General features: G+C 32.3%; 1 protein-coding gene across 4 annotated transcripts; it reads right to left on the reverse strand.

Moving 5' to 3' along the window:
- Nucleotides 1-2,151: 2,151 nt before the first annotated feature.
- Nucleotides 2,152-23,891, reverse strand: LOC133199729 (POU domain protein 2-like). 4 transcript variants are annotated; one of them, XM_061335595.1, is made up of 9 exons: nt 23,784-23,891; nt 10,097-10,182; nt 9,761-9,886; nt 7,142-7,255; nt 6,663-6,902; nt 5,579-5,740; nt 3,523-3,705; nt 3,257-3,326; nt 2,152-3,168 (listed from the first exon to the last, which is right to left on the reverse strand). In XM_061335595.1, exons 2-9 carry the CDS (start codon nt 10,172-10,174, stop codon nt 2,387-2,389), a joined length of 1,755 nt encoding a protein of 584 aa, XP_061191579.1. In that variant the 5' UTR covers nt 10,175-10,182; nt 23,784-23,891; the 3' UTR covers nt 2,152-2,386. The 4 variants fall into 4 exon arrangements, with proteins under 4 accessions (XP_061191579.1, XP_061191578.1, XP_061191580.1 ...); XM_061335594.1 differs by lacking the exon at nt 23,784-23,891 and adding an exon at nt 15,163-15,196; XM_061335596.1 differs by lacking the exon at nt 23,784-23,891 and adding an exon at nt 13,452-13,502.
- Between the last annotated feature and the right edge of the window lie 1,509 nt (nt 23,892-25,400).

Raw genomic sequence — 25,400 nt, forward strand, 5'->3', positions numbered from 1 at the left:
TTTAAAATTATCTCAAAATCTCAACACAGGTCAAGTTTGACTTCTTGGGTACTCTACTGTGTATTAAATCACTTCCTGTGTATAGGGATTGGGAGACAAATGACCACAGGTAGACTGCTAGCCCTCAAAGCATTCACACCTGTACAAAATAAGCCCCTCACTCACCTGGAATTTACCACCCGGTAAAATATCTCTGCCTTTAAGCAGAAAGACTAAGTGCATGGTTATGATGAACATTGATGCCTCGTCCAAAAATTGTGAATTGAATTTCACGGCCCCTAGGTCAGGGGCTCTGGTGTTAGGGCGGCGCTGTATTTATTACATAGACAGTGAAAATGCATGATTTCTTTGAACATTTTCGTATCTGCTCCCGAATATTAAGTAAACAAACTAAGCGCAATGTTTTGATGAGCAAGAGTGCCTCTTCCGAAATTCTGAATTCCATGGCCCTGGGTCAGGGATTCTGGTGTTAGGACGGAGCTTTATTGATTGTATGTTGAAAATGCATTATTTCTTTGAAAATCTTCTCTGCTCCTGGGTAGAGCGCACGCTCCGTGATCGGAAGGCCAAGAGTTCGAATCATGGCCGCGACTGACCTACAAAGTCGATAAAAAATAGGTAGCAATTGTTCATTCGCCAAGTGCTCGGCGTTTTGAAGTGAAAATTACAGGTCCTTCGACCTTAAAAACCGAGGCTCCGAGTCACGGTAGGCGTTTGCATGATAAAGAACCCTCACTGCTCAATGGTCCTGAGTGCCGAGTAAAGGTCTAAATTTGAAGCCCTTCACCGGTATATGTTGACGTCTCTACATGAGTGAAAAATAATCGAACGGGACGTAAAATAACATACAATGAATTTCTGCTCCTGGGTATTAAGCTAACAAACTGAATGCAATGTTTTGATGAGCATAGGTGCCTTTACCAAATTTGGGAATTTTATTGCCCCTGGATTAGGGTTTTTTGTCTTAGAGCAGGGCTCTATTGATTATATAATAAAAATGCAGTATTTCTTTGAAAATTTTCTTCACTGTCCCTTGGTATTAAGCATACAAACTAAGAACTTGACTATGATGAGCACGGATGTCTCCTCCAAAATTGGGAATTTCACGGCCCCTGGGCCAGGGGTTATGGTGTTAGGGCTGGGCTCTATTGATAACTTAGTGAAAATGCAATAATTTAATGAAAATCTTTTTCTCTGCTCCTGGTTTTTTAGCAGATTAACTAAGTATAGTTATGGTGAGCAACGGTGCCAAATCCCAAGTGTTAAATTCATTGTCACTGGGTCAAGGGTTTTGGTGTTAGAGTGGGGCTGTTTGATTATTTATACTTTGTAAATCCTCTCTGCTCCTGGGTATCTAGGAGGCTGAGTACAAAGTTGTAATGTATGAGAATTGTGAATGCGATTCCTGCTGAGAACCACTGGTTTAAGTGGATTTCTCCTTATTCACTCATTAGTTTTCTTGGTACAAGGTAGTGGTATTAGAGGTAGTTGGAGAGTAGTGTAAAACTCAGTCTGTTGGATTTTAACTCTATCAATCCTTCAAAATTGGATATTAAAATGTGAGCTGGCCAAAACTCTGAGGACACTACACATGTACTGTGGAAAATCAATAAACCTACTCTCTGGATTATATATATGTTTATTTAATCAATAGTATCAGCTACCATTTTACGTAATGAAAAAGGAAATCAACTCGCTATTTCTTAACTCAAATGAAATAAAAAAAATAGTTTGAGAAATAGATTTTGTTAAAATATCATTTCTATTGTAGCAAAAGTGGAAAATGCAAAACAACAAAAGTAAATATATTCCACGTATTCTACATTTGTACCACACTTCATTCAAATCAGATCAACAAATTAAAGAATAAACAAAATTTCAGACCAATATGCCATTTACCTCAAAACAAGGCAGTTGTAAAAAGATGACAATTACCAACAAATCAGTTTTTTTTTTTTATATTTTTATGCCTCTAGTGTTATATTGAGCTCAATGATGAATATTTCTAATAGTCAAGACAGTTTTTACAAAAGATTTAATTGATACCTGTATAAACTGCGTTTCACTGTCTAACTAAGGAACTGAATATTGATACTTAGAAAAGGTCCAGCAGATTACACACCCTTATTTAAGGAAGTGAAAATCACAAACTGGAAGACAAAACATTTTAATCAAAGTATATACATGTATTTACATGAAATACATGCCCATGTTTCAGGTTCTTTGGCATTATATATCAATTATTCACATCATGTACCAAGTAAAAATAAACTAAGAATCCCTTCTCATTAAAAATATATTTCAATTCTATTTGGTTTTTGCTTCTCCAAGTTTTTTGGAATGTTTTACAAATATTCTAAAAATAAATCTTCCAAAATATGAATCCTTATGAGGTGGTGAATTCTATTTTTTGAGGGGGAATAAGTTGTTGTGTAGGTTGTAAAGAAATTCCCTGGGCGGTAGATACTGTAGTTGGTAATGCTTGTGTCAAAATGACCTGATTGGATCCAGAGGTAGAAGCAGGTGTGATTTTGGCCATGATAAAGTTCTGATTGGTTCCTGGCACTGAAGAGGGCGTGGATCCAGCCACAAGAGTGGCACCTGTTGAAGTACTGATGATTGTTGGAAGTGTCATGGTAGCTTGAGAGGTGGGTGTGGTTAACTGATTTGTGGGTGTTGCCATCACTTGAACAGGTGTGATTGGTGGAGAAAGAGGGGAAGACAACTGTGGATTGTAGTTTGATGGAGGATTAATCCTTTTCTGTTTTTGTCTTCTATTACAAAACCACACTCGTACAACCTCTTTTTCCATATTGAGTTGGTCTGCAACAGAAGTTATTTCCTCGGATGATGGTTTGGGATTCTGCTGAAAACTTTTTTCCAGAGCCACTCTGATGTTAGTTTCTATACTGGTTCTCTTTTTCCTTCTCCTTGACACAGATTCTGGAGATAAACTATTGCCATTGCCACCCGGGCTTCCACCAACTGGTGTGTTCAGATTAGCACACATTGTGTCTGCATCCTTTAACCACTTTTGTAAAAGTGGTTTTAACTTGCACATATTTTTAAAGCTCAGATTCAAAGCTTCAAACCTTGAAATTGTTGTTTGGCTGAAATCATTTCCATATAGTTTTCCCATTGCTAAACCTACATCACCTTGGGTGAAACCTGCAAAATATGAAAAGTCTTAACTAGAATATTTCTTACTTTTCAAATTTTTAAAAATCATCTGGGTTTTTTTTCATCAGAAATATACCTAGTTCTATTCTCCTTCTTTTAAAGGTTTTTGCAAACTGCTCAAGTTCTTCTAAGTCAATATTTTCTTCCTTCAAAATAAAAAAAAAAGGTTGATTATATAGATATAATATACTGGTGATAGAATCAATTCACTAAAATACACCAGTCAATTAAAATATGACATCTTAATATATGTTTCCTTGTCTTTTACTTCTATATAAGCTTTACAGCTTATTACCACAGACAAAAGTCTATGCCTACATCTAAACTTAAATGAAGACTTACTGGTGGTATCTCATCCACAGAGGAAGACATTTCTTCAGGTTGAGTTTTGATGGAAGCATTTGCAGTAGAAACAGCTGGTAGAACTATCTGAGAAGAATTGGATATCTTGGTCATTGTATTCTGAACTTTGACAGGAGTTCCACTTTGTTGAACTGGAGTGGATTGTGCAGCAGGCACCTGTATCTGAATACAAGACAAAATCCAGTGTTTGAAACTCACCGTAAAATTAGCTAGACATGCAGGGCTGACTGCTATTGAAAGTTGTCAGTCCTCCAAAAATCTACTAGCCGGAAAAAATAAAAGTCTTTTATAACTTTGTTTTAGCGATAACGTGAATGGGGTCAGTTCACTATAATAATTTCAATCCTGATTCTATAAGATGAGGAATTCTACCCCCTTTGCTTCTTACACTTTACTAATGATACTGTTGGTTGATTTGAGAGAGATTTATCAAATACATGAATTTTAATTTACACTGTACATGCAGATCTGTTTGCACATGGCAAAATTTGGGCGTCTCGGGCGGTCGGGCGCAATGTTATTTCAAACACTGCATAATCAATGATAAATTAATGTGCACACTGAAATTAGGAAAAGACTTCCTTCCTAAATTTGAACTAAGGTGGTTTATGCTACTTTACTGGTTGCTAACAGAGTCTGAACAGCAACATGTAGGATAGTAAAACAGCTGTTCGTGACTATTAAAAAAACATTAACACCTAGAGTCTAACAAAATTTATATTTCCAACTATTTTCTCTGTGATATCTCTTTCAAAGTTAAGTGTGTTGATTTCTTTTTATTTGCAACTGAATGTAAATTTCGCCAAGTGAAAGGTCAAGTGAATAATAGGCAAGCCATGTCAATTTCCTGCGGATGTCATTGTGTCTGATGTCAGTGTGCTGGTTAAAAGATGTGTAATAATTCTGATTCATCTATGTAGAGTTTGTTCTCTTTAATGCATGGAACTCTATTCAATTTTCACAAATCACAAGGCACATGAGCTGAACAATCTTGTGACTTTCACACTTTGTAACTGGCATAGATCTTTTTTCCTCACTCCTTGATATGCAGATGTGTACATAAGCAAAAAATTTAAAATATTAACCCTTTCAACACTGTAGACCGATACATCGGTCTGATAAAATTTCGTCTTGGAACACGGTAGACCGATTCATCGGTCTCAGACACAAAACTGAAAGTAAACATTTATTCCTAGAAATAGAAAGTATTCTCTACGTAAGAACTTTTGCTATGAATTATGGGTAGATGGATATAAACATCCGTTAACAAATATGGCGGAACACATGGCGAAAATCACAGAAAAATAAGGAAAATTAGACGAATCTTAAAGAAAACAAAGAAGAAAGCAAAATGGCGGTTAACAACAAAATGTCCGATCTTTCTGGCCATGAAAACTTTAATAAAATCGGGGAATTAGATATTATAGATGTTTCTAGACAACAAAAATACAAGTTTTTAACAATGTTGAGAAATCTTGGAGGAGAAACTTGACTCGGAATTGGACTTTAAAGGCTCCGAAACAGAGGATGTTTTTGACGCCCCAGACTTCTCCCGATGTCCCGAAACACCACGTTTTATTTATTTATTATTATGGACTTATTTTTCAATGAATTCTGACATAGTGCATATCATTTTACTCAGAAATAATTTCTCTTTTGAACGTTGGAAAGAACATAAGCGATTTTGAAACTTCATAGTAGCAAATTTATTAAAATATTACATAAGATCAGTTATAAAACGTAATTATTATTTTTATTAGTGCTTTTGACTTGCTAAATAATTTTGAATATATATAAATTTGATATCATTTAAAAGAGAAATGTCTCACCTTTCTAATAATGTGTTATTTATTAAAATATTCAAAGAAATAAAGAAGTTATTATATTTTTTTGTGATGGAAGGTGAAGTGTTCAGTGATGGCCCAAGCTACTCAGTGTACCAGGGCTTGGCTGATAAAAGTTACTCAGTGTTGAAAGAGTTAAACAACAAAAGATGAGTTGTTTCAAGCTAAGAGTTACCTCTCCTTGCTCTTACCTGAAGTGGTTGGGTTGTTGCATTCTGGAGTTGCTGAAGTTGCTGCAGAACAGCTGCTGTTGGTTGTTGTTGGGCTTGTTGTTGTTGCTGTTGTTGCTGCTGCTGTTGCTGAACTTGCTGTGTCAGTGATGCCAATGTGGCAGCAGTAAGGACGGGAATTCCCTATCAACATAATTTAAAGATAAGGAAATTTTCTAAACATGTTACAGAGTATCAGTGTCAATGTTTTGTTTATACTGCTACTTTAAACCTGTCAATAAAATTATGTTTTCAGTCATTTAAAATTTCTGATCATGATAAACCAAAAGTGTATCATATTCATTTAATGCTCTTCACCCATTAAGCTTTAGCCATGTATGCTGTACCATGGTGAACAAGGTGGGTGAAATGCCTTTAGTGCAACAAACATGAAGGTGAAAAAACGAATTCTCAATTACAACAAAATTTTCTTTGATATTTCATCTAAAATTAAAGAATACGTTATGTAAAATCTCCCCAATTTGCAAAAATCTTAATAAGATTGAAATTTTTGCCTGTGAAATACCATCACACACTAGAGAGGGCAAAACGGATCATTTTCTCATACTAAAACACAATTTTTCAATATGAGTGGGTCTTCACTCCATATTTTTAAAAGTTTATCCTCAAAGTTTGCATAAAAAAATACATTTTTTGGTCAACAAAAACATGGAGCAAAAACCCACAATATCTTAAAAATACGCTTTTATGATACAACATGCACATCTTTCCAAGAAATACTTGAAATCCATTTAGTCAAGGGTCATATCACAAACATGATTTAAATGCCACAATTCATCAAGAGCTGTGTTAGTGTTAGTCTCAAAGGAAAATGACACTCAAGATTTTTATTGCTAGGGTTCCAACCCCAAGAATACCACATTATTTTTTTAATAACAGAATAATTTTTGCCAAGAAATTTTTCCTCAGAAAAGTTTTGTTTGTCATAATTTCATAAATTATTTCAATCTAAATTATACTAAATTCACAAACTGAATATGATTTTTATATATCTGAAGCTATAGGCATTCTGCATGCCTTGTTCACCCATCTCCTTTCTTCTCACCTGGTTTTGAATCAGAAGTGGCTGGAGACCCGTCGTAAGCTGTGCAGGATTCAGAAATACAATCTGCTGTGTGCCCTGGAGGGCCCCAGCCAGTCCCTGCAGAGTGGTTGTAGCCAGAGGTGAGGCCTGGATTTGTGTGGGCTGAGGGGTGGCACTGCTGATAGGGGCCTGTTGAGTGACCACAGAAGTGGTGCTAGCAGCAGAACTAGCTGCTGGGGAATTGGTGACCTGTTGTTGAATCTGTTGAAAATTGCTCGATATTCAAAATACATTTGATATTTGCAGAAAGATATTTGAAATTTAAAATCTCTCCTAAAACATTTAAATATATCCAGAAAGGCAATAAACATGATTTCAAACAGATATTCCTAAATACCAAAATAGTTCTACTTCATTTTCAATAAGTATAATTACACCTTTCATTCATAATAGAATTTCTTTAACTTTAATCCTAATCTTTGTCAACTAGATTCCAATACCTGTTGCAGCTGAAGTTGCTGTTGTTGCTGTGTTAGTTGCTGTGTAAGTTGCTGCAGTTGCTGGAGGTCTGCAATCTGTATACCAGCAGTGGGTAGAGCAGCAGACACTGGAATCTACAAATAGCAATATCAAAATGAAACTGTTTTGCAACTCTTAGTTACCATAAAAGAAGCAGGTCTGCAGCAACTCAAATCTATCTGAAAGTTCTTTTCCTTTTACACCATATAAGCTACTTGCATTGCATGAGGCAATGAAGTATAAAATAATATCACACTGATAAACTGCCTGAGAAAATGGGATTTTACAAAAACTTACTTTTATTGTATTAAGCAAGTGAAAAGAAAAATATATGCACGAAATGGTCTTTTTCTCAGAGCTAAAAATACCATGCTTATTTTCATGGCACACTTCAGCACATTATTCAATATATATGCTTACCTGTGATTTATAGCACTATGAGCATCAATTTTTATTTCTAAGGACATACTTAAAAACTTTTATAGCAAAACTTAAAATAAATGACCTACTAATAAGAAGTTTAATATTGATGAGAAGTTTAAAGATAACATTTACTCTAATTAGAAAAAAATTCCCTGATAGGAATGAAAAAAAAAACATCTATTGTACAGTTGTATACCTATGATTATAGAGCTATTATTCACTTTCAAATGACTAGGTCATTAACCTACTTTTCATGCTAGTGGCCTCTTGAGAATTTCCCAGAAAATGCCTCAACTTTTTACACTATGAAGAATATTTTCTTTATTTAGAAAATATGACAAGTAAAATTCAAATGTCGCCATAGCATTAAAGGGGCTTGGACACAGATTTGAAGTTAATATTTTTTAAAATTTTCAGTATAATATCACGACTTACATATTCTAAAGCATTTCAGGCTGATATATTATAAAAGCGCATTTACAAGCTTCTTTTTTCGGAAAACTATAAATTTCAGGATGTGTTTGATTGATACACATCCTTAAACTTTCAAGAAGTATGATCTATTCTTAATACTTAAAAAATGTGGAAAAATTGTTGTGTATTGATGAAAAATACTAAAAACTATAATTGTGAAAAGTCAGAGTAGAAAAAAAACAAACCAGCGTTGTAAATTCGTGTTCAGTGATGTGTGCCGAGTTAACAATTCAAACACACCTGATAAAATGTAATCAGTAATACAGCTTGTGCCCATGTTTACAAACACAGATGTCTGACCTATGTTATGAAGAATGTCACTCACAGACAGAATTTTACGAATGTGTATTTAAGTTCAATTCACTAAATTGAAGTTAATTTCTGAATAAAAATAGAAATTTAAAATTGTAAACAAAAAGACAATGCAACTCTTCAGGCTCCTTTAACCATTCAGAAGTTATGACCAGTGTAAAGGTCATGAAGTCAAAAATGTTGTACAGGTCTTGGCACAAGAAATACATATGTGAAATATGAAACCCCTAGAACCAACCCTTCAAAAGTTATGGTCAAAGTTGAAGTTTTTCAAAAGTAGGTCAAACTCCAGGTCATGAGCTCAAAAATATTGATAACCAAGGAAAGGTATTCAAATCAAATGGGTTATGTATTTGTAAAGAAAAATAACTCTGAAGATAAATTACCTATCAAACTTTTATAGAGTTCTTAATAAAGTTGAAAGGAAACAAAACTTTAGTACAATGTACCAATGCATGTATTCTGCTCCATTCCATACCTAGTCAATTTTGTAAATGTCATTTTCTTATTAACAGGTTTAGTATTTATGTTCAGGAATAATAGTATCCCTTGCAAAGTTAGGGCTAAGAAAATAGTTTAAACGACCTTGTACATAATTTGCTGAATGAATGTTTCCCGCTAAACTCCAAACAAATGAAGAGCCATGTGCAAAATCAATCGATACATTCTATAATTAGAGATGGTGTCATCGTAGGTAGATGGAGGCAATGTGAAGGTTATGTAATGGCCATTTGATATGTCAAGCACTTCTTTTTAAAATCATCATTACAGTAATACATCTAAACTGAAATAAGTGAGATATGAAACTTCTTTATAAACGATAATATGCGCTGAAAGTCCACGATGCTATTCATAGACAGAATAGGATATTAAGTTGTGCTTTTTTTAATTCGATGTGACTTAAATATTTTTGTTGCTTTCTGAAACACCAATGCAAGAATAAACTTCAACCTTAAAGGAAGTGTACTTCAAAATGAAATTCTTATGCATGTAAGTTTATTCACCATGTAACTGTATAAATGTTTGCATCTAAAGGTAAATGCATCAAAATAATGCTCGTTGGTACTTAACATATTATGAAAGATTTACATGAAGCTGTCAGTGCATAGTAAACAAAGTAGTGCAGGGAGTAATGTATGTGCAGATATTAAATCTGCCAGATGCTTCATATGGAATCAACTGTGATCACCCGAAGCCGGTCACAAAAAAGATATGGAGGATGTTTAAAACACTTATGACTGTTACTTAATATGCTCTTCTGATAAGTGCACACATTAATTACTGAGGACATGCAATAACTTTTTTTTTTCAGTATTAGCTCAACAAGTTTCTGAATGCATATCAATAAAGTCTATTATAACAAGTTAGATGTCTGTATAAAGAAAGCTTACCACAGCTGGTTGTCCATAAGGGTTTTGAATCAGTAAACCAGAATGTGCCCCGGCTGTTGCCAGTGGAAACTGCTGGGCCAGCAATGCCGATTGAAGTTGCTGCTGCAATGTTGCACCAACATTTGTCTGAAAATGTCAATACTTCATGTATCTTCAAGACATTATAATTTGCAAATTGCCTCGGCATGCAATGAATTCAAATTTTCTGAAGCTTTTGTTGATGCAAGTTTTTCAAGCAATTACGAACTTGTCTAAAGACCTTTTTAATTGAATTTTAAAATGTTGTAAATTTCATATATCTATCATAATGATATAAAATACTTGTTTTATAATTACCAAGGTATTGACTGGCTTAGTGTCTGTCTGTCCATTATTTGATACAGTTACTGTCTCGGAGTTAGCTTCACTGTTCATCTTTATACCTGAAGTAATATGGAAAAAATATTCAAGATGACTAACGATAATTCAAAGATTTTGATAAATATATTAAGCTTAATAAACAATTCATCCTAACAATATAGTGACACAACACTCAGACTGTGTATTATACTTTCCAAATTAAGGTGAAAAACAAGATTACACCTAAGCCTGTAATGTATCTATGCAAATAGAAAACAAAACAACAATCTTCGTTACTTTAAATGTATTTTCAAAATATATATTTTAAATATATCAGCAAATAACATACCGGTAACTCTGTTTCTGATAAATTTTTTTTGTTTGTATCCAATACACAATAATAGAGCAACTCACAAATTTAAAGGGGTGGGAGGGGGGAAGAATGGGGTAGGTACTCTTCAAAATAACTTATGGATTTGTACATTTTGTATGCTCATAAGCAGAGTTCTTGTTAATCATGTAGGAAATTTAGTTTGATATTACACATCCCTTTAAATATCAGACCTGCAGTTTAGTCTTTTTGAAGCACAAAGCAAGTCAACAGAATATTATCTTTTACATATGTATTAGAATTTGGGCAAATTTGTTTTCGTTATACAAACAACACACTGAATATGGTCAATTATGACCAGAATAAACCTTTGTGTCTGGTCTTCCCATCATAAAGAGAGCATGCACACATATATAGTGGCATGGCGCATTGCACAGCATGGCTCCAACTGGACCCAGTCAACAAATTCATTGGCCATAGACAGAGCTGACAACCACATCTAAATATAAAATCTCCATCAAGTAGTTACCATTCCTTCATTATAAACTTGCTGTCCAACTTGCTCATTTCTGTTTGATAATGAAAGGCCAAACCGCAAGACCTATAATAAGACTACGATTTTTTGTGCTGCAAACGATAATAAGAGAAAAAGGTAAATGAACAGGTGTGTCAAAGGGCATCAATTGTGTCTCGGTGATTTATACAGAACGCAACCAATAATATAATTATTCAAACAGATTAAACATAAAAGATCGAGATGTTTCCGTTAGCATAAAAGGCCTGCAGCAAAATTCCGAGAAATTTTTTTTTCTTAAAATCACTTCGTAACAAGGAACGAATTGTTGCGGCATGACTTGCGCGATTATAATGCATAAGCAATGACCATATATAATGACCAATTATTCATCACTGCGTCTTTAAACGTCAAGATACGTTTTGTGCGAATCATTAAAATGGATGATAATGCTAAATTATGCATACAGGTTCTGATTTGCAAACGTGAAAACGTGAGAAAAAATATTCTTGTGTAAGATTATATATGAGTACTGTATCAAAACTATGCGCGAAAAATTGTTTCATAATTTGAATATTGATTAGTGAATCTGAATTTATAAATGATGATTCCCACGTAAAAATACTTACAGTTTCAGTACTTTTCAATGTTATTATTGCACGTACATTACATGTTCTCATGCAAAGTACATGTATATACCATAAAAAATTAAAAATGTAATTTCTTGCTTAAAGTATTATAATATATATATATATATGCAGGTAGCGTTATAACGTCACATGTTTGAATTGTTTTGAATTGTAAAACGTCTGAAGAAGTATAATGAAAGCGCTTACATTTTACTAATATTGTTGCCTTGTTATTTTTAATTTTCATATTAATTACCGGACACTGTGATATTTCTTTTCATTTTTTGGATATATATATATATATATATATATATATATGTTTTAATGCATTTTGTACAACTATAAACAAAGATTGACTGTCTAACGTTGGTAATTTGAACACCAATATGTTGAATACTAAAGAAAACATCAAAGAAACTCAACAATTCTAACCTTACAATGACTATATACCTCAATCTCAGTATCTCAAACCCTCAAAAATTTTTGTGAGAGTCCTGCCTTTTTTTTTTTTTTTTGCTGTGAGATGTACATCAGTGTCAAATGTTGCACAACAGCTAGTGGACACATTTATTTGCATCCATATATATTTGTATCATATTTTCTTGAAGAGTCTGAGTAGAAAGTTGATTTATTTTTTCCACCAGCATCACCTACTAGATATCTTGTATTATTATCCTTCAGAATAATACAGTCAATAAGTTTAGAGAATGTCACGTGCAGGGAGGCATTTCGTAATGTCTCCCTTCCCTTGTGTGCAGCGTTGTGACAGGTTGTCCCCTTCAGAAGACAATAAAATAGCACAAGTGACAACTGTGTAGTTTCCCTTTAGATGAAAATAAAATGTCTTATGAGAGAAAACTCATCTATATAATTGAAATACATGTGAGATCGGTAAACAATACTTAATTCTAACAGTGATGTCAAAGTTGTCTGTTGACATAATTTGAAAGTATGGAATCAGAGCAGTGTGTAGGAGAACACGAGGTTAAATTGACTATTTTCTACTCTATTTTATTAAATTTAGGTTCTTCAGGATGATAAAACTATTATTGACTGTTTAGCAGGGAGGCATCACAAATTATCAAGTCTGAGTAAAGTTGTCACCCTCTGGCGCAAGCGCCCTGAGGTGACAACCCTACTCAGTCCTGATAATTTGTGATGTCTCCCTTCTAAATAGTCCATAATTTATTTTATTACCAGCAACCTTTGTTCTTAATAGACATACATGTGCTTGCAAATGAAGCATTATTAGAAATCTTTTTACATCTATCAAAAAAATAATTTGCAATGATCTTATAATTACAAGATAAGTTTATGTTTTCTAATCTTTTCTCAAACATGTATCAAAAAAGGTCACAGAAATGTTCCCGATATTTATATCATTAATAGTAAGAATTTGTATATATAAGGTGTAAGCCCTCAACATTGCAAAATTAATAAAATTTACATTGATACGTTGGAAAAGCTTTAACTACTGATAATATAGTTTTTTTTTATAAAATCATTCTTCACTTTATTTATTTAACATGTTTTGCATATTGTTAAGGTTAAAAAAAAAAACAAAGATCGAATTTTTTCCTTTTCAACTTGATGTAATGACCAAGCAATAAAAACAGGAACCTTACTAAACTCTGCAGTTAATCAACATGCACCCCTTCATATAAACAAAATGAACTGTTATAAAGGGCTGTAACTCTTTATTTTTTTATAAGTATTAATTTTCCCCAATTTTTTATACCTTTTTTTCATAATTTGAATTTTCATCTTTGATTATATTTGGCAATAAGCATCCATAATCATATATATTTGGTCATTTATGGGTGTGGAGACATTAAAATTTCAAGATTTGTAATAGCTGCTGATATAGTTTCCACATACCAGTGTTGATTCTAAAAATGTTTCAAAGTAGGACACTCCCTCAGGAAATAAGGTCAGCTCCCTACACATGTAGAACCTAACAGATAAAAATATATATGATGTGACAAATTTGTTAGCCAGTTCAAATCAGCTAATGGTTTGTATAATTGTCTTTGTATGAGCAATTTTGAGAATCCTCTATCAAACAATCCACTATATATATATGGATCATAACTGTAGTAATCACTAAGTCTGAAACACTTTGAACTCAAGAATTCTTGCTCAAAAAAGTTAGAAGAGCTAAAAAGAGCTAAATGCGTGTTATTTGCATCCATTAATGGCATTTTCATAATACTTGACTTCAAAAATATAGGATACATGAAATAATAAAATGATGAGAAAAAGAAATATTGCTTATTGCTAGCCTAGTACTGTACATGAGTACATGTACTTAAAATATTCCATTGCCAAAATGATTGAACTGTTGATCATGAGTTTTTTAATTATTTCAGCATAAAAAGGGTATAGTGAGTAATTTTATTTTGCAAATGGTGCTTTTTGTGAAATACCTAATAATATTGAATTCCTCATGTATATATAGGAATCTACAGTAGAGTTAGTCTGAAATAAAGGTATTTTCTCTTATTTCCTCTGTAAATATTCTTTTACCTTTTTTTATTGTTAAGTGTGTTTTACTTGAACAAAAAATAATTTTGAGTGCAGATCAAATTAATTTCTTGTTGAATTATATTAAAGCTCTATTATCAGATTTTTTTTTTTTTATTTGTCAAGTTTGCTTTTTCTTGGGAGGTTCAATCTTTGTAAAGCTCAAGCACAACATATCTAAGATCTATCTCTTCACACAGAATTTATCACACTGCTTCAGTCTACTAATTTAAAATGACTTTATTTATTATAGGAATCCCAATGATTTCTGTTGTCAAATAATTCCATCAGTTTGCCAACATCAGAAAGAGCCTCTAGGGTTGACATTCTAATGTTGTGATTTTAAAGCATTGCCAAGATCCTGAAGAGTTCATGCAAAATCTTTCATAGCTGTATATTTCATAATTCGTAAATTAAGTGAATATTCACTGAGTAAAAGATTAACCATTTTTAGGATTGAATGCTTGGAGGTAATAATTCAATTTAAATTTTCTTCTAAGGAGGATTCTAAAATCCCAAGCTTAAGGTAAACTTTTTAAACATTTAAAACATGTCTTTAAAGCATGAGCTTTAAAAAAGCAAACAAACAAACAAACAAAAACACAACTTTGAAATAGCATTATATACCAAAATGAATGTAATACCAAATATTTATTTTTTTTATATTCTCACTACTAATAATTAATATTAAATGTAAATAGTTTGTATATAATTATAAATTATAATTAAGTGGATTCTTATTATGTTTATAATATAATATTTTTACATTGCAAAATAATTATTTTGGTGAATATTTTTAAATCAAATTATTCTTAGAAATAACCCAATAAACAAATTAATAAAATAAAATCTTTCAAAATAACTTAAAACTGTTCCCATATTTTGCAATCTGTATTAGATGCAAAAAGTAAATACCTCCCATTTCTTATTGTTAAATTAAAATTGATTAAGTTACAAAATCTGCAATTTATTATTTATATACACATTGTAATTCTACTGAAAAACCTCAAAATTAATATTCATTTTATTATAATCCTTATCAAATTAAAATAACATCTATACTTACTGAATAATTTTCTTCGCATGCCTTGCAGAGATAGGGAAAATATGAAATTATGAAGAGCTTTGATCCGCATATGAAAAATTTCAACAAAGCTCCAAAACCCATGAAGTAGGTTGGTTAGCTTTAATTTTTAAAATAAAAATAAGGTCGATAAAATGATTGTGAACTGTAGGGAAGTTACGCATGATAATGAAACGTTGGCTGCCCTTCGCTGCACATTGTACCTTTCGTGTCATTTACATAAATGAATAATAATGTGGCCATAAACCATATGGCCATGTCATAACATGTATATATATCCAACAGTCAATTGACAAACTTCACAAAACTTGACAAAGTTTCTTGTCTACATTTAAGATTTTTTTTTCAAATTAAAATTCATGGAGAATTTAAATTTTGATTGGATGGATATAAATCCTCTATTAAAGTAATTAAATTCAAATGTAAATCTGGTGCTGGTTTCATAAATAATTTATCCACTAATGAAATATAAACAGATCTGGCATAATGAAATAGATCTCTATAATATGGGTACATATTCTTAAAGGACTTTTCACATGTTTATTACAAAAATAGCAATGTAACCCTTTCTGTACCACTCAACGTTTTTTTTCCCCAAACAAAAATTGTCCACACATGTGCACAGATGATGTAAATAGTCTCTGCCAGAGAAAGGTGCACTGGCGTTATGAATGCAATATGCATAATATAGAGTATAAATGACATAAATTTAACATTATGATTTACACAAAATACCTTGTCATTTTATATTCATTGGGGGAAAAAAGACTTGATGAATATGACAATAAATTATGTACATTCTCTGTGACACTAAAATTGTACAGAAATACTTCTTTTCTTATTAATTTTTTTAAAAATATGAAGAATGTCCAAATAATAATATATCCTCCTACTCGGTGCAAGTTATAGTTTTAATATAATAATATTCAAATGATTCCAATTTTTAAAAAAGGGGGGGGCACAATTGGAAGATTATTTAATATAATGATTAATGAATGCCTTGTGTTTTTCATCAGAATATTTTTTTTTTTAAAATCCTTAAAATATTTAAAGAACCACTGTCTAGTTTGTTGGGTATGCCAGGGCATTAGCGACAGTTGGAATCCGGGGATAATTTATGTGATTCATGTGATTCTTAAACATGTATATATTTACATTTATTTGTGAGGTCAACATGTAAACAAAAATAAAAAATGCTGTCTAATATAGATATGAAATATGATTATACACTAGGCAATCCATGTTGAATTTCCCAATAACAGCTGCAAGAAATTGACATGCATATTATGACTATTCACTTGGCAAAATTTAAATTCAGTTGTAAATATAGAAAAAAATCAACTCACTTAACTTTCAAAAAGTTATCACAGAGAAAACAGTTGGAAATGTAAATTTTTCCTATATAAATCTTTAACACAATCCTCTATTGCAGCCCCTGTGGATTGATTTTTTTTTAACATTTGTTTAACTTGATTGTACACAATAAAGAAAATTTCTGATTAGTTTTTTTTTCTCTCTCTCTCTTTCTCTAGTCCTCTCTATCTTTAAATTACTCAAGCCTAACTTTACCATTTCTTAATTATCTCCCCTTGACAAGGACATAGCCCTTCACTTGGAAATAAAGCTTGAAACCCATTTACTCGCAGGTACTTGTAATGCAAGTTTGGTTGAAACTAGCCCAGTGGATAAAAATATATCTGATATCAAAAATAATGATCGAACTAAAATGTTTTGAAAAATTAGCCCTAAAATTCAGAAAGTATGTCCCTACATTTTTGTTGATACAATTCGCATCCCCATAATGCATAAAAATATAAGTTTTGATGATCATAGGCTTCAAAGTATCCAAATCAATTTGAAAATAAATCCCTGCAAAAATTCAAAAATTAGGTAAACATGACATATTTTGAGTCAACATAACATGAGGTCCTATTAGATGCATCAACTGACAAGATTTGATGATCTGTAGTCCTCATAGTGTGCAAAATATCAAAGTTTTAACAAAATTTCATTTTAGTTCAATTTTGAAGTGACCTTGAGACCACACTCTTTGCCCTAGGATAATGACTTGAACAATTTTTCATTTACAATGTATCCTCATCCTTTTGTTTCAAATTGTGATAATCTGCCAAGTGGTTCATCAGAGGCCAAGATAAATAAATAGTGTGTTTCCTATTCCAACCTGAGAAAAAAATAGGGTAGGTAGGTAGGGAAAACATTTTATTTTATTTTAATATTTCATTGGCTAGCATATACTACCATTTTTCCCCGGGGAAATTGCTGTCAAAACATTTCTGTTTAATGTGTATAGGATATGCATTTTCTGAAACACGGAAGTGATCGAGATTAGGATTTCTACAATATGTAATAGTGAAACTGGAATAGTTTACTCCTGGGAAAGATATATGCGGATAAATTTTTTAGGGTCAGCTCATATATTTTAGGGTCGGTCGGGAAACCGGAAACCCAAAATTTATTTATCTAGGCCTGCCATGAGAAGAAGAATTTTATCAACTACTGCTTTTTTTATATTTCCCAAATTATCTCCCATTATTTAAGGCCAGGTCACATTTCTATCATTAATATATATGAAAGCCCTTATTTTGCCCCAAGGATACTATGTGACAAATTTGAGACTCAGACTGATAGGCTAAATGGATTTTTACATAATTATATATCATATACTTGTAAATTTAACTCTTTGGGCTCAGTCACACTAACCAAATAGCACTCACAAATGTCCAATGGATGAAAAAAAGCATCAGAATGCAATTCCTTGGTAATATGTTGATGACAGTCATCTTCTGCTGCATTTCAAGGCTCTTGCATTCAATGTATAAAGCAAATTAAACCAAGAGACATCACGCATCAATGAAAGCAGGCTGGTCAAGTTAAGGACAAGAAGCACACAAGTTCCATAGAAAATGCATACCTAATGTACTTTAAACAGACCTATTGTACTTGAAGCAGACACTTTAGTCCAGGCCCCGTGATCATGAATTCAAAAAAACTTAAGACTTAAGTCAAGATTTTAATCATCCACAAAATGTTGATCACTTGTGAAGTGAAACTCTTAATTTGCATACAACAATAGTCTATTGATGCAAAGTTAAAAAGCAAAATTTTTAGTTTTTGACTGCTTGATTTTCTAAACATTTCAGCACAATATACATTTTTTGACTTCAGTTTAAGATGTCTCATGATCCTGGGACCAGAAGTTTCCATTTCAAGTTTTTGAACATGATATTCAAACTTTCTGCCATATAAAACAAACTTCACTGGACATCCCGAGACATTCAACACATTTCACTGAATGAAAACATATGTAAACGCAGATGAACAGATTGAAAATTTTGCCGTCCATTTAATGTCAGTTAGTATTATTTGGTAAGGTGTGACTGAGCGTTTAAAGACCAATTTTTATTTTGACCTTGACTCTGAACCCCCAATGAATATACATCTCCCTCTAGTCCTGCACTTACCATATCTGTAGTAAATCTGAGATTAATTGTTGAATAATATTCTAAATATTGTGTCCACAACATTTGGAAGAGGGAAACAAACTTTGACCTTGACCTTTGGGACTCAAATCAATAGACATATCCCTCATCACCTACATGTACCATCTATGAAGTAAATTACATATTGAAAGATCAAACTTGCTCACCATGACCTCAAGACCATTAATTAATGACACATTGTATTTTGACCCTGACTTTTGACCCTTATCTACATGGGCTTTTACTCCATCTGCAGTAAGTTTGAGACCAAAACGTCAAATTCTACTTCATATAGTGTGACCACTATATTGTTAGGGACACATACACTGTGCACACACAGGCAAAAAAATATATACTTCTGCACCTTTGTAGTGAGGGTATAATGAACTGGAAGTTGCCTGGTAAAGGAATGACATTCATGTGACACCAATATATGGAGAATGAAATGGGAATAACTTGACCAGAAATTTTTATTTGAACTGTAATACTTTACAGCAGATGAACTCATTGGACATTCTACAACTTGTATAATATACATGAACATGATGAATTTCAGAAAGGGTTTTTGAATGCATTTTGCATCCTGTTTATCTGTGCTTCCAAACTGTAAATAATTCACTGTCTGACACTGTTGAAAGAAATAATACAGTGTTGTAAACTGGTATTCATATCTGCTCACGATTTATGCAAATAGAATGATTTACATATTATCTAATCTTGCTAATGGTAAAATGTGTCCTTGAATGAATATCAGATTTCACTTTTCAAGTTTCCTAGGTAATAAAATAGGAACACTTTTAGAATCTAGATCTTTGCATGCAAAGATAAAATTTACAGCCAAGCTCTATTCCAGAATTTTACTTTTTACTGCCAGACTAAAATTGTCAGGTCAAGCATAAAATCAAAATATATATCACATATATAAAATATGAATTTCACTTAAGGTATCACAAACTCCTAGCTGTTGTGTATGAACAAAAAATCTAGATCATCAAATGGGGAAATTAATGCAGTTCCATGAATAAGAGCACATTATAAATATTGATGAGGTCTGACAATGAATAATTTCTCACAATAAGGCTGGCAAAAGCAATTTCCACAAGGCATTAAAAATCCTGTTGCACAACGTCTTCCCCATAGGCAAATACTTCCATAATATGATATCCTAAATTTTTCAAATATTTTCTTTCTTTTGTAATAGCCATATATACAAAAGAAATCAATTTTTCTATGAACACATAAATATTTGCTCTCTCTCTCTCTCTCTCTCTCTCTCTCTCTCTCTCTCCATGTATATCATTCTATGATCTTTCAGTTAAAATAAATACTGTAATGATGTACAAAAAAAATATAATTATAATCATGATAATATACAGTGATGTATAAGTATGCATGGATTATATTTATATATATTAAAATAATATACTGTGATCAAGTGTCTTCTCCTTTAAATTTTGTTTAAACATAATGGATTGTATGTATTGAAATGTACCAGTATATAATTTTACTGCTCTCTAGAAAATGAACATTTAATGAAAAAAAAACTAATACATATATTCATGAAATTTCAAATAAAACTTTCAAAATAAATGCCAGAAGAAAATCAGATTATTCTGCTGCCAACTTCATTTACATAATTGCTTATGTATAAAATTTACACAACAAGGCAACAAGACCGATAAAAGTTATGAATAATTCAGCACTCTCCGTCAGGGTATAGTCAGGATCAGCTTATTGAGCAAATTAATATTGACATTAATTTCCACTAAATATACAAAACACATCACCAAAACCCCTTCTGCATTCAGTGAAACATTCAAATAAAACTGAAGCCGAGAAGGATTTATAAGACTTCTAAAATTGCCTGCCAGAATTGATTATAGGATATTGGAGGGGTCACTGACATTTTTGTAAAAAGAAAACTGTGTCAGCTAGCCAAGCTGCTTTTTATTCTCCTCATGTGCATACATGTTAATTTATAATGTTAAACATGCATGCATGAACATTATTCAGTACTGCATGTACAATCCTCAAGATTAAACCAAAGATAATGCACTATATGTACATGTATCAGGTGTATTCTCCATTTAAACTGAGGTACACTTTTAATCACTTAATAATAAATATGGTGTGTTGGATTGAGGGGCATTTAAAGCAGTATTTTACTTTCCATACTATGACAAACTGATTCTCCATAAAAAAAAGTTCAAGCACCAGGTCAAACTTCAAGATATCCTACTATGTCAGATAGAATCACTTAAGACACAAGATGATTTTTTTTCTTTTTTACTTCCTTTAGATGTTTAGTTTCAAATATGATTTTTTTTATAATGGCTAAAAGTATGTCCTCCCTCCCCTCAATCGTAAAAAAAAAAAAAAAAAAAAATACTGTAACACTATTGTCCAAAAAAAATCCAATTTATAATTGAAATGCAAACAACTTTGTCATACCTTGCAAGGCAAAATTTTTAAGTTGACAATTTTATCAAGGAAAAAGTCATTTATCTCAGTGAGAGTTGTCTCTCTTTAAGTCTCTTATCAGAAGGTCAGTGAGAGTTGTCTCTCTTATCAAAGGGTCATTGAACCTTAATTTGAAACACAGCTACTACTGATGATAATGGTTTAAATTTTTGTGATTTGAGGAAAAATACTATTTCATTGGGATCAATTGAATACTGTGATGAAAGACCATGAAGAGTGTAGAGTTGTCTAAACATGACACAGTAGTTTAAAATTTTATCATTTCATGAAGGACATGAATTTGTGGATCAATTTCTCAATATCACAAAAAACAGAAAAAAATTAAACCTGATTGCACAGTTTTTTTAAAGCTAGGTTATTGACAATTTAGGCATTTTAGCAAGAGGCTTATAATGCTTTCTTTGGTTTCAAAACATTTCACTTCTTTACTAATTAAAGGTAAATTTGACTACCAGGTATATTTTAATTATTAAGCACATGTCAGATAAGTGAATGTGTTAAGAGAGTAATGAAATATTAATCATGTTTGATTTTCTAAAACACTGATATAACCTTTGCTATATTGCAATATATATCATCATGATCATATCCAAGTAATCAATCCAATACACATGATACATGTACTTAGTAAGTGTCAGGTTATCCATGAGACAACATCAGATATCCCATTCGTACCCACTACATATTGCATGGTCAGGTATTATAGACTGCCACATTCAGTATCTGGGTGTTGATTTATTATCGGATGGCCTGAGTTGGAGTCAGCACATCAGCCAGGTTACAAGTGAAGCCAATAGCTCCCATGGCTTTCTACTGTATTGGAGGAGTAGAAAAACGTGATGGACCAGATCAGGGTTCAATCCCGGGCCCCCTGAATCTCCGGTCAGGTGCTCTACCAACTGAGCTATCTGGCCACCGGCAATCAAACACATCTGACCACCCAACCAGGAGCAAGCAACTTCAGTCAGCAGCATACAAGGCTATGGTAAGCCACAGCTTGAGTATGCTGCTAGTGTTTGGGACCCTCACATAGGTACACTTACCAGCCACAGAACGTCAAGGGTAATGTCAGACTACCGAGTAGGACATCAAGTGTTTCAAGTTTGCTACATACCCTTGATTGGCGCATTAATTTGCAATTCAGGAAGGCTGATGCCAGGCTTGTGCTCACGTACAAGATATTATTTGTACATGGTCTGGTAGACATCCCTTCAGTTCAGCTGAATTACCCCCTTCCCCCCCTAGTAGGACCCTATTCATTCCCTCACACTTCATCAGATTCGAACCACAAAAAATTATTACGAATGCTCTTTTTTTCCTCTTACTTTAGTTCAGTGGAACAGATGTCTCGATCACTTCCAGATATTGAGAATTCAAACTGGAAGGGGGGTAAACTGAATCACCTCAAAATATAGTTCGATAATATTGCTTTTATTTCTTTTATAGTGAATACTAATTTTATAAACCTTTATCTTCACTAAAATCATACGTAATACCGAGTAGTTCACTTAATTTTCATTCCATTGAAATTTTCATTTTTCTTCTACTTTTATCTTTTAACCAGCTCCCCACCATATTCAGAGTACTCTAATCAGAGGGCGAATAGCACTGAGAGATATATATTTCATTTAGAACTTTGTCTAAATGTAAAGCTTTAAAGTCATATATATGGCGTATTTTTTATAAGTTTAGAAACTAAAATTAAAAAGATCTTTCTATTTGTTTTCTTACTTTATATAAAGATAGGACTTTCCTGTTAACAAATTACACAATTTAAATCAATGGTGTTTCATAGATATTAGAATTTTAAAACAATAACCGATTTATTTACCGACTCCGCATTTAAAATATCAGACATGTACAGTCTAAAGTCAATTTAAATATAGAAATGTGGGTTATTCAAGTTCAAAATCGGTGAAAATATTAATTTGAACGTAAATAACAAATATCATGTTCATCTACACTTAATCTTGTATTTTTATTTTTTAGCTCAGATACGCCATATATAGCTTTAAGCAAATTAATGTAATATAATTTTTCAGGCCTACATGGCCTTAGATCTTCATAATCATGTTATTCGGTAGGAACTCTTGATAGTGTGATAGTTTTAAATAATTTTCATTCAGCAAGAATAAAAAAAAATAAAATTCACAAAGCTGTATTTTGTTTTCCTAGAGATTTTGTTTTTAAATGCATGGATTCTGATCATGCACTATCTACCAATTAAAATCTGATTTTTTTTTAATGTTTTTTTTAAATAAAGTATAAAGCTAATAGGTTCTTCCAGCTTATCCTTCTTACAATTCCATTATCTTTCTATTAATTAAATAATGCCATATTCGTTATATTATACCACAATATTCTCATTAATATTCATTGCATAGCATCGGCACGTACAACCGGTTACCCGTTAAAATAAAAAAAATCTGGGTCAGATTCGGAGGCCATTTTGACTGCATGTTTATAGTTTTCGGGGGGAAATTCCATCGACTTAAAATTGACAAACACTGCCTTCTCCATAACTGACACTACGAAAGAAATTGGAAACTGAAAATCCTTGCTAATTGTCATTATTATTGACATTTTGTTTACCATAAATTGATACATATGCAAAAGTCTTACCGTGTATGTTCTGTCCGACCCCTTGTCAAAAATCGGTCAGTTTGCACGAAGAGATATGACGCTGTGACTTTTTCTTTGGTAGGCGCCCTTCTACTGTATATACTCGACAGTTTAATCTCTTTTTGTGAGAACTAAACAATGAAACAAAACACAATTATTTTATACGAACTGTTATGCTAAACTGGTGGAATTATGAATATGTAAAAATGGTAATTATTTACCTGCTCCTTCATTAGAGCCCCGAAGCATTTTCCGCCATTTTGAATAATAATTCGCGGCAATTAACTTCCGTAAATCGATATGATATTTATGTTGAGTCAAAACGATAATTTTTTATCCAACAAAAAGACAATATTCCATGTAAGTTATCCAAATATAAGAATGTACATAGTTATTATGTTTGAAATTAAAGTATTGATAATTATTTATTTTCCGAACGTTTCCGATCTTTGATCGCTCACCAGATAACGAATGCAGCGGGAATATTCAAATGTGAATTTAAACAAAATTAATGCATTCGATGAACTCCAATCAAAAATGTCATTTAATGACATTAATATTTGACTTTTGTCATAAAAGGTCGTAATCACACTTCGCAGATTTTGAACTTTTAACATGTAACCATTTATATTTACATATTACAGTGTATAATGAAACTGACTGCATGGACGCTTTATTAAGCCTGTATACATGTATAAAGACAAGAAGGCAGTATTCGGAGAATTTTTCCATTATACATGAAATAAAATGTACTCCCTGGCCTAGAATTTCATACTTCACATTCATAGTACGTATTAATTTTGCATTGTTTTAACACATGCTTTATCTATCTATTTACTATTATATTGTATTAATCATCTGTATTCAAGTATCTTTTACATTAATCCCCTCTATGGAACCCGTTGCAAAATCGCGATGAGATTCATATAAATGAATGAATATAAGGAGTCTGTGACAATTCACAATTTACATGTATTAGCAAATCATTTTGGGCTCAGTCTTGCAGATGTCTGTTCATCCCAAGAAATTCTGCGCATTTTCTCCGGTTTAGATTTAGACAGAGCTTAATCAAAGCTCAATTAACCCTAATCTTTTATATTCCCATAAGCGCGGTGCGAGGCTATTTATATAGATCTGCAGCTTTGGGGAAGGGATACTAAATTTAACATGTTTAAACTTAACACTGAGCAGGAACTGAACAATCGGAGGCTTTCAATCACTTTTCTCCATTTTTATTTGGAGGGGGGGGGGGGGGGTGTTCGTTATATGTTATGCTCTGAAATAAAAATCGATAAAAAGAAAAAAAAGGAATAAAAACTTGAAATTAAATAAATAACAGGTTTTAAATTGGTCACTGAATATTTAGAGGCCTCTCTACTTTCTAGGATGTTTCCATATGATTTGAATTGAAAAAAGAAGAATCTGCAAGAAAATTTATTTAAAAAAAAAACAAAAATTCTCATTGGGTACGGTGGAATATCTGTTTGTTTGTTATGGAAAGAAGTGCCGATCGAGTAGAAAATAGCTTGTGTAATTTGATTGGTGTAAAATAAAAATGCCGATTTTCTGATAAACTTCTTATTTCGGTTGTTTCATATTTTAAATGAATTAAGATAA

The sequence above is a fragment of the Saccostrea echinata genome, unplaced genomic scaffold (genome assembly GCF_033153115.1).
Source record: "Saccostrea echinata isolate AGI-Se365-2 ecotype Australia unplaced genomic scaffold, CSIRO_AGI_Sech_v1 ptg000035l, whole genome shotgun sequence".
Classification (NCBI taxonomy): Eukaryota; Metazoa; Mollusca; class Bivalvia; order Ostreida; family Ostreidae; genus Saccostrea; species Saccostrea echinata.

Coding starts and splice junctions, on each gene's coding strand:
- LOC133199729 (XM_061335593.1), bottom strand. CDS start 10,901: ATGAATTTGTTGACTGGGTCCAGTTGGAGCCATGCTGTGCAATGCGCC. Junction 5,741..6,662: donor CACTTCTGATTCAAAACCAG/GTGAGAAGAAAG, acceptor TTATGTTGATAG/GGAATTCCCGTCCTTACTGC. Junction 3,169..3,256: donor AAGAAGGAGAATAGAACTAG/GTATATTTCTGA, acceptor CATATTTTGCAG/GTTTCACCCAAGGTGATGTA.